The sequence below is a fragment of the Gadus chalcogrammus genome, chromosome 5 (genome assembly GCF_026213295.1).
Source record: "Gadus chalcogrammus isolate NIFS_2021 chromosome 5, NIFS_Gcha_1.0, whole genome shotgun sequence".
Taxonomy (NCBI): Eukaryota; Metazoa; Chordata; class Actinopteri; order Gadiformes; family Gadidae; genus Gadus; species Gadus chalcogrammus.
The window spans coordinates 13,508,476-13,517,447 of NC_079416.1; the positions used below are offsets into that span (position 1 = coordinate 13,508,476).

Below are 8,972 nucleotides of genomic sequence, written 5' to 3' on the forward strand. Positions count from 1 at the left end.
TAACACCTTCATAAGTAGCCCAGACAATGCAACCTAGTTCATCCAGTTTAAAGAGATATGCTGCTGGACTTGTTTTAGTCAAAACAAGTCAAGGCCAACTCTTTGAACGTTGGCGTCTGGTATAGGCCTACGCAGGTGTTTATTAAAAATATATATATTATTTAGGCCTACTGTTGGTTGACGATAAAATAATATTTTTTTGGCTAGAAAGATTTATTTGGACCCTCAAAAAACCAAGAAGTCAACAACAGGAACAGAGGTGCGTGTAAATGAATCGTAAAATGTTGTTCCTGAAATGACGATGATAAACTTTTATGCTCAAACTACTAGAACCCAAGTAGCCTATAATGAATGACCATATGAATGAATGCAAATGTCTTATTTTGTGTCGTGTTGTATATTTTCATGATAATGCTCAACAACTGTTTACAACAGATGTAAAAGAAGCCTTGATGTTAATCAGTATGTGGTCTCCCTTTTCGTGGCGTTAAAAAAAAAAAAAAAGCTATCACAAGAAGATAACGTGCAAACCTCCGAGAGCAAACTAGTCCATGATATATCAGCCTGGTGTAATCTTTCTAGCTGTACAGTCAGAGTGGGACAAAACATGGTTGCATATGCCCTTAAAAGGCATTCGTCCGCGGTACTGAAACCGCAGCCCTCTGGCCGTGCACCACTCTCCTCACTTCGCTGGCCTACAGGTCGCTGTGCGCGTGGAAATAACTTGCGTGCGAGAGTGCAAGTATGCGTGCGTGCGTTTCGGGGATTTTCTTCGTATAATGAGCCAATAATTAGCAATGTCATTTATGTGGTCTCATCTAGGCTATTGAGCGTGTCTTCACAAGGATTTCACGGGCCCCCTTTCGGCCATGCCGACTGGAACGAGAAATAGCACTGATGCGTGGGTCACCTCGACTCCTGATGTTATGATGGACCTGTTACAAGCAACCAGATGCAGGACCCTTCCCCAGACTAGGCTGGCCCCCTACCGCTGGACTGTCCAGGCTAACACGGAGGAAAGCGTTTCCAGGTATTAAATTGTTATTGTATTACTATTGTCCATTTGAACTATGACATGCATCTGAATTCACATGTATATTCGTATAGCAACGAATTGGTTTGTCAATAAGGTGTAGGCCTACCTTACCTTACGCCTATTGCGTTACACTATAACCAAGATTAATCATAAGGGCCTTGCTGTTTTTCTGAATAAGACTAATTAAAATCATGAAACGTTACGGGAGCTTTTATCGTATGCAGGCTGTAATCATTATATAGGCTACCTCGAATGTCCGTGGCAATAAGATTGCTAGAGATGTGGGTTATTCTGAACTCGTGAGAACAACTGTAATTGGTGAAGTAGGAACTGTGAAGTCAGTGAGAAAGTGAGAAAGGGAAGTATTTTATCTTAAGCGCCGTTAGCGCTATCTTGTGATGGTGTAGCGACATATGCAGCGACCCCCACCAGCTGCATGACAATCTAGTCCCGAAATAATCTCCGAGCAGCACAGCTGAGCTCCCTCCCCCTCGACGCGCCATGCCCCTCCACCGCCGCACACTTCATCCGCGCCTCCACTACAATGACGAAATTCTGTTATTCCGAATATCTATCGCAACTACGAAATGCCGGGAACAAACGAAACCACGAGGTGTTCACGGCCACAGCAGACGGACAGAGACGTGCCGATAGACAACGGTCCGGGACGCCAGAGTCTGCGGAGTGAGTCCCTTTAATCCTTTGGACAGCGCAATAGCTGTTCTCTAAACGTATCGCTGCCGTGGTCAGTGTGAGAAGCGGGGATCCGTGCTATATTTAGGCTAGTAAAATGAAAGCTTAAGCGACTTAATCTTGCCCAGGAAAATAGAAAGAAAATATGTCCTATTGTTTTTGTTTGTATTGATTTCCTATTGGTCTGTCCTTGAACACACATACTGACACACATGCACGCACACACACGCACACACGCACACACACCGTAGTTTTGCCAGTATGTCAGTTTGACCGATGTGTGTTGCCAGGGGGCTGGACCCTTTGGTGCTAGCCATCAGGAGGGGAGACATGACGGCGTTAAAGGAGCTGTCTGTCAGCCACAGCCTGACGAGGGAGGGCCAAGACGGCTGGACGCCTTTACACGAGGCCGCCTTCTGTGGGGAGACGGAGGCTGTGAAGATGATCCTGAAGGGTAAATACACGCAGCGCTCAAGGGATGGAGAGTTACCATTCCTGGAGGCCTTCCTCTGCCTTTCTCTGAAGGTGGACCAGGTGCAGACTTTTTATACACAGAGTCTAGGTGAACTCTGGCGTTGACTTTTGAGGCAGAACTCTGTGGTCCATGTTCCATTGTCCCCTTTGAGCGCCATGTTTACCGACATGCAAAATGTTGCTCTTTATCAGCGTACCCGGCGTCGGTGGATAAGCGGACGCTGCAGGAGCAGACGGCGCTGCTGCTGGCCTCCTCCGCCGAGCACCTGGCCTGTGTACGCAGTCTGCTGGAGGCCGGGGCTGACCCCGACATCTGTGGGAAGAACAAAGACACACCCCTGTACATCGGTGAGGCCAATTCACAAACATGTGTGTACACACACGGGCACACATACATGAATACGTAAATACATACATACATACACACACACATACGTGCATAAATACAGCACATACATACATACGCACACACAAACATGCAAACATACATTCATACATACATGCATGCATACAATCAAGCATGCATTTTCACATGCACAACATCTACACGCATCCTACAACATGCGTCCACGTCGTCATGGCTACGGTCACCGTGTTTCTGACAGCGTGCGAGCGAGAGAACGCGGACATGGCGGACCTCCTGGTGCAGGCCGGCGCCTCGGTGAACCAGCGCTGCGCCCAGGGCTGGACGGCCCTGCACCAGGCCGTGTCCCGGGACAACACAGCGCTCTGCGACACGCTGCTCGCCGCGGGGGCCAACCTCAACCCCTCCAACACCCACAGCATCACGCCCCTCATCGTGGCCGCCCAGCAGGGCAGGCTGCGGGCCCTGGGCTTCCTCCTGGGGAAAGGTACAGGACCCGCTCCCTTCCCTGGCCCTAGGCCGTGTTCCTCCCTCCGATTGTGGTTGTGAATTAGCCAATCGGCTAGAAACCTTCTATTCTAAAACAGCTACACCCATTATTATGGAATAGACTGTGATAATTGTCTATGTAATAATGTGCGCTGCATTGTTCCTGACAAATAAACTAATAATAATAGGCCCCGGTTCACCCGGCGGCCATCTTGGCTCCTGAACGCCAAGTGGTGGTGTTGAGATCCAAGGGCCGCCGCTCCGTCAACAAGGCCTGTGCAGTGAGTTGGGATGTTGAAGAGCAGGTCCTCTTTGTTTTCGTTGCTGCGCTAGGAGCGGACGTGAACATGGAGACATGTGACGGCGTGACCGCTTTGCATGAGGCCAGCAGGCACGGCCACCGGGAGGCGGCGGCCATGCTGCTGGAGCGGAACGCAGACGCAAACAAACCGTGTGGTTCAGGGCTGCTGCCGCTGCACACCGCGGCGGAGCACGGGCACCAGGAGTGAGTTCAGCGGGCCTTCAGCCACATCTCTGTTCAGGAGAGGGGGGGATTACGATGACATATAGGATTAGAGCGTGCGCATATTGATGATGATCAAATATCAATGTGTTGAGGGATTATAATTGTAGAACTGTCGTTCCATTCGATACACTGTCCCATGGGTGAGTTTGTTTGGTAGTTGTGTCGTGTAGACATGCTGCACACAGGGCTTATTTCAGCCATTTGTTTGGTCTAATGGGTCTTCACGCTCTGTGTGTGTGTCTCTCCCTCTCCGTCTCTCTCCCTCCCTCTCTCTCTCCCTCCCTCCCTCTCCCTCTGTCACTCCCTCCCCCTCCCTCTCTCTCTCTCTCTCTCTCTCTCTCTCTCTCTCTCGCTCTCTCCCGCTCCCTCCCTCTCTCCCCCCCCCCCTCTCTCTCTCTCTCTCTCTCCCTCTCTCTCTCCCTCCCTCCCTCTCCCTCTGTCCCTCCCCCCTCCCTCTCTCTCCCCCACCCTCTCTCTCCCTCTCCCTCCTCTCCCTCCCTCCCTCTCTCTCCCCCTCCCTCCCTCCCCCCCTCTCCCTCCCTCTCTCTCTCCCTCCCTCTCTCTCTCCCTCCCCCTCTCCCCCCTCCCTCCCCCTCTCCAGGATCGTCTCCCTGCTGGTCCCGGTCACCAGCCGTGCGCGGCTGCGGGGCAGCGGGATCAGCCCCCTGCACCTGGCGGCCCACAACAACAGGCTGGCTGCCGCAGCTGTCCTGCTCCGGACCGGCGCCGACGTCAACGCTCCCCTGTCCCGCCAGCGCTGCGCCCAGCACCCCGACCAGCGCACCTCCCCCTTGTACTTTGCCGTCGACGGCGGAGCCACAGAGACGGCGGCGCTGCTGCTGAGGGCGGGCGCCAGCCTGACCCTGGACCCCGTCAGCCCCCTGCTGCTGGCCGCCCGGCGAGGCAGCCTGGGCGCCGTGGAGCTGCTGCTGGAGCACGGCGCCGACGCTAACGTCGGCGTGCCGTCGTACCCCACCCGCTTCCCCGGCGCGGTGGCGCTCTGTGCCGACGGCGAGGCCGTGCTCCGGTGCCTGCTGGAGCACGGCTGCGACGCCCGGGCCTGCTTCGGCTGTAGGTACGGCCCCGCCCCGCACCCTGCCTGCACCCCTCCGGCCCTCTCCAGGGGCAGAGAGAGCGGGCGGCTGTCTGCCGCCCCCCCGCACCGCTCTGGGATACCTGCCCTGACCTGCAAGCAGTCCCCCGCCAACGGCACACAGGTGCGATGACGAACTGAGACGTGATACCAGTTATAAGTTGTAGTTATAAAATGTAATTGTATCTCTAGTAACTTGTTTTAAATGGAGGAGGAAGCAAGGAATGTGTGCAGGCCTATTGCAATGATAGGAATGATAACAGAGGAGAATTGACGCGGAGCTCTCCTTAACTCTTTTGATCCGCAGTTTTGTGAATGGCTCTCTACCTCAGCTGGGCGTGACCGGGCTGGACCAATCGTAGACCTGCTCCTGGAGTACGTGGGGAGCGTTCAGCTCTGCGCCCGGATCACCGAACTGCTGGACAGCCGGGAAGACTGGGGCCCCGTCAGACACAAGACTCGTAAGTGGAAGACAAAGGCTCAGCCTTAATGATCCCTCTCCCCCTCTCCAACACACTCTTCCTCTCGCTCACACAAACCCTCTGCCTTGCTCATACGCTCTCACACTCAATTAAAAAAACACACACACGCTCTCTCTTACACTCCTACATTGAAGCATGCGCACACACACACACAACAACACACACTCTGTTTATATCTCTCAGTATCTCCCTCAAACAAACACACTCTCTCTTACACTCATACATGAAAGCACGCGCACACACACCAACACACACACTCCCGCTATTTCTCTCCGTATCTCCCTCGAACACACACCATCGCATCGTTCTCCACAGTATCTGTTATACATCGCGATATGGAAACTGAAACTGATAACACTACACTATGAATCCATATCTTCCAGTGTCGCCTCGTCCTCTGCTGCATCTGAGCAGGATCAGGATTCGGGAACAGATAGGAACTCACCGGCTGGGGTCTCTCCAGAGTCTCCCTCTGCCAGACAGACTCCTCCAATACCTTGGTCCCAGTGGTCTTCAGGAACCACGGCTCAGTTCCCCGACTATTACTGAGTCTCAACTGAAATGAATGTAGATGTGTGATGGTTTTGGTTTGTTTATGTGTGCAACGGTGGCCGTTTAGCTTGTTCCAGTGTGCACAAGGGCCTGATGATACTGTGTATTATACTCACTATATATCATGTTAATATGTTTGGGTTGTACAACTAGGGGTGCCAATGTTTGCTTGAATCAGACTATTTAAGTTTAAGTTAAGTGTGTCTGTATTGAAGGAGTGCATGTGTTTGTTAACGAATGAATCTTCTGAAGACAGGAGTTAAGAAAGGTTATAACACTTTATTTGGAAATCACAGCTACTGTTTAAAAAGGTCAACATTATTTGGACAAAAAGTTTTCGTCTCTTAATTAAAACAAAATTGGAACATTTAAAGGCATGAGTTTGGGTCATCACTTCATACTTCGGTAAAGTTGTTAACTAATGTTCCTGAAGTGCAAATTCGACCTATGTAAACAACATTTCTAATAAGTGCTTTAATAACTGCTGAGAGAGTCCTACCGCTAGCTGGACACAAAATAACCAGGCGCTTATTTGCATGGATGGACCTGCTTTCGTCCACGGTCATGTGGTTGGACTTTTAGAGGAAGCCGAACACGCTGAAAATTGACGACGGGACGGGGGGCTTGGTCGGTATGGGCTTCACCACGACGTGCGTGTGAACCTTCGGTCCATAGTGATGCTCAGGGACGACCATCCCTGTTTCGGCTCCTGCGGCTTTGCCCCACAGCACCAACGGGGAGTGGGGGACCACCACGTGGCTCTGGAACACCTGTTGTCCGTGGTACTGAAAGGGGCAACAGCCGCAGAGACTCACGTGGTGTGAGGTCATGTCCGATTTCACCCTGTCTCTGTCCACCGGGCCGTGTCGACTCGAGGCGCTTATTGCGGCTTTTGAGTCGTCAACACGAGCTCCTTTCCTTTCTTTCTTCTCAGTCTCAATGTGGCTCTTTTCGAGACCTACCTGTAAAGAGTCATTTTTAAGTTCGGTTAGTTTAGGTTCTTCCCAGAATGATGCCGGTAATTGCCGTTTCCTCATGGGCAGCAGTTCCTGGCTGCCGGTATCTTTGCCCGCAGTGGTGCGTAAAGTGTCCACACCATGCCCATCCAAACGCGCCCCTTCTGGGATCTTCGTGCCCTGGGGTGCAGTAATCCCGGCTGGTCTGGCGCCTTCGGGCAATGCAGCTTTGTGCGTGTGGCATCTTGGAACTCTGGAGTATTTGTGAGAAAAACGCTTCAGCTGCTTCTGAAGGTACTTCCGGTGGTCCACGGAGCGTCTGCAAGGCGCAGACTTGTCCAGGGCCGCCTTGATGTCGCTGGACGCCAAATTAACGAAATTCAATAAAGTTTTAACCTCACTCTCAGAACTCGCCATGTTGAAAAGTAATCCACGTTACAGGAAGTTATCCATCTAGAAAACCTGCAGAGAAATTAATTGCAATGTTTAAAACATTATCAATATTTTCTTATGTTAGGAAATGGCTTTGACTATGCCATGCTGTAGTTAAAAACATGTTGTTCCACCACCAGCTGAACTCACCAGTCCCACTGCCGGGTCCCCCGCGAGCTGCGCTTTGAGCACTTGAAGAAGTTGAATGAATATAAAGTCCTTGTAGTTAGGGTGTTTCCATGAACCAATCAGCTACCTCAGGCCCCTCACAATGCTCCCCAATCAGCATCCTAGCGCCCCGGTATCGAATTCTTCACCATTGCAAATTGTTGTCATGGAGATCCGCCAAGAACAGCCGCTTCAAGGGATGCATGCAGTATGTCTCCTCACATGCTGATGTAAATTCTGCTCCATCCACCTCCAGAGACAGTTGAACTTCCTAATCCTCCCTCTCAGTTTCGAACATAGGCCGTAGTTTAATAAAACCTCATCAAACAGCAGATTTTAACTTGTTTCACTGTTTCTTGACTGCTTTAGATAGGCCTATTCCCTCTCAGCATCAACAAATGTGAGGTCAGCAGTGGGATTTGGTGAGGGGGTTGGGGGGGGGGGATCTAAAGAGTGCATAACCATGGAAAGAGGCTTGAATGCTCAAGAATCTTGTCTTTCTGTTTGCCCCCTCAATCGAGCGACACAAAGGCGGAATTACTCATTCAAACCTCGCGGGACAAAGGGGTAGGGAGCTGGATAGTACTCTTGCATTTGTAGTCAAACATTTAGAGACTTAAATCGAGTCGTCATGAAGGAGAAAGAGTCGGACAAAGACCATAGAATTGCCATCAGCAAACATTTTCCTGTGTCATATTATGGGGGTCTCCATGGCTCCCTCTGGCCCGCGGACAATAGCACAAGTTTGCACACTCGAATACTGTCACCCTGCCAACGCCAACAAGAGCCCGAAACAGGACAATCCCCAGAGAAAGCACGGGCTCCGCGGGAAGGCTGCAACAGAAGAGGCAAAGGGACTTGTGAAATGCTAATTGAGCTCCATCCCTCATTGAAGTAGGAACAGAGTAACCTCAGGTTCTATCGGACTTCGTCCTCTCAGGACTCTCGCGCGGGTTGACATGTAAGGAGGCTGTTTGTTGGTGAGTTACCCTCACCGAATGCCTACCCGCCTGCACCCTTCAACCGTGCACCCTGGGGCCCATGCAGGTAAATCGCCACTTAAAAGTTCCTGGTAGATTCAATGTGCAGTCTATAGATAGTGGTTAGATAGATCCATAAGTGAAATACATATTTCTTTATATAATATATATAAAAAAATATATTTATATATTATTTTTTTATATAGCCTACAATATAGGCTACATTAATGTAGGCATATTTATATATAGACCTATATATAAAAAAGTAAATGAATATATATATATATGTTTTTTTATTTATGTTGCATTATTATTGTTGTACCATTGTCATTGTTTTATGTTTGTTTGTAAGCACTTTGGGTCAACTCAGTTGTTTTTAAATGTGCTATAGAAATACATTTGACTTGACTTGACTTGACTTGTATATAGAGAGAGAGATATAGATGGAGGGAAGGATGGATAGAGGGATAGGCTACTAAATGATAACTTTTAGTGCTGTGCCAATAGGCCTGTATCAGTGTCAATAACAACAGAGAAGCTTTAACCATGTGCGGCTATGGGCTCTCTCCCCAGACAATCCTTTCATGGGTCGCATCCCTTCTACTCCAATGAGGGACCGGGACACCATTGTCCTCCTGCTCTCCTGTCCCCGTCACCAACCGGTTCAGCTCAAAAGGCCAATTAACAATGGTGTCCCACCCCGTCCCCCCCCCGTCCCCTGGCCTGT

General features: G+C 50.4%; 2 protein-coding genes across 4 annotated transcripts; one reads left to right on the top strand and one right to left on the bottom strand.

The window, feature by feature from the left end:
- The first annotated feature begins 157 nt into the window (after nt 1-157).
- asb2b (ankyrin repeat and SOCS box containing 2b) lies at nt 158-6,977 on the top strand. Of its 3 annotated transcripts, XM_056591314.1 has the most exons (9): nt 158-259; nt 823-1,030; nt 2,020-2,183; nt 2,396-2,551; nt 2,809-3,054; nt 3,390-3,561; nt 4,184-4,799; nt 4,983-5,136; nt 5,541-6,977. In XM_056591314.1, exons 2-9 carry the CDS (start codon nt 870-872, stop codon nt 5,720-5,722), a joined length of 1,851 nt encoding a protein of 616 aa, XP_056447289.1. In that variant the 5' UTR covers nt 158-259; nt 823-869; the 3' UTR covers nt 5,723-6,977. The 3 variants fall into 3 exon arrangements, with proteins under 3 accessions (XP_056447289.1, XP_056447288.1, XP_056447290.1); XM_056591313.1 differs by lacking the exon at nt 158-259 and having other exon boundaries at nt 700-1,030; XM_056591315.1 differs by lacking the exons at nt 158-259; nt 823-1,030 and adding an exon at nt 1,499-1,720.
- On the bottom strand, nt 5,985-7,289 carry LOC130383218 (protein FAM181A-like). The gene is made up of 2 exons (XM_056591316.1): nt 7,248-7,289; nt 5,985-7,127 (listed from the first exon to the last, which is right to left on the bottom strand). The coding sequence occupies exon 2, from the start codon at nt 7,080-7,082 to the stop codon at nt 6,288-6,290; it is 795 nt and encodes a 264-aa protein (XP_056447291.1). The 5' UTR covers nt 7,083-7,127; nt 7,248-7,289; the 3' UTR covers nt 5,985-6,287.
- Nucleotides 7,290-8,972: the final 1,683 nt, after the last annotated feature.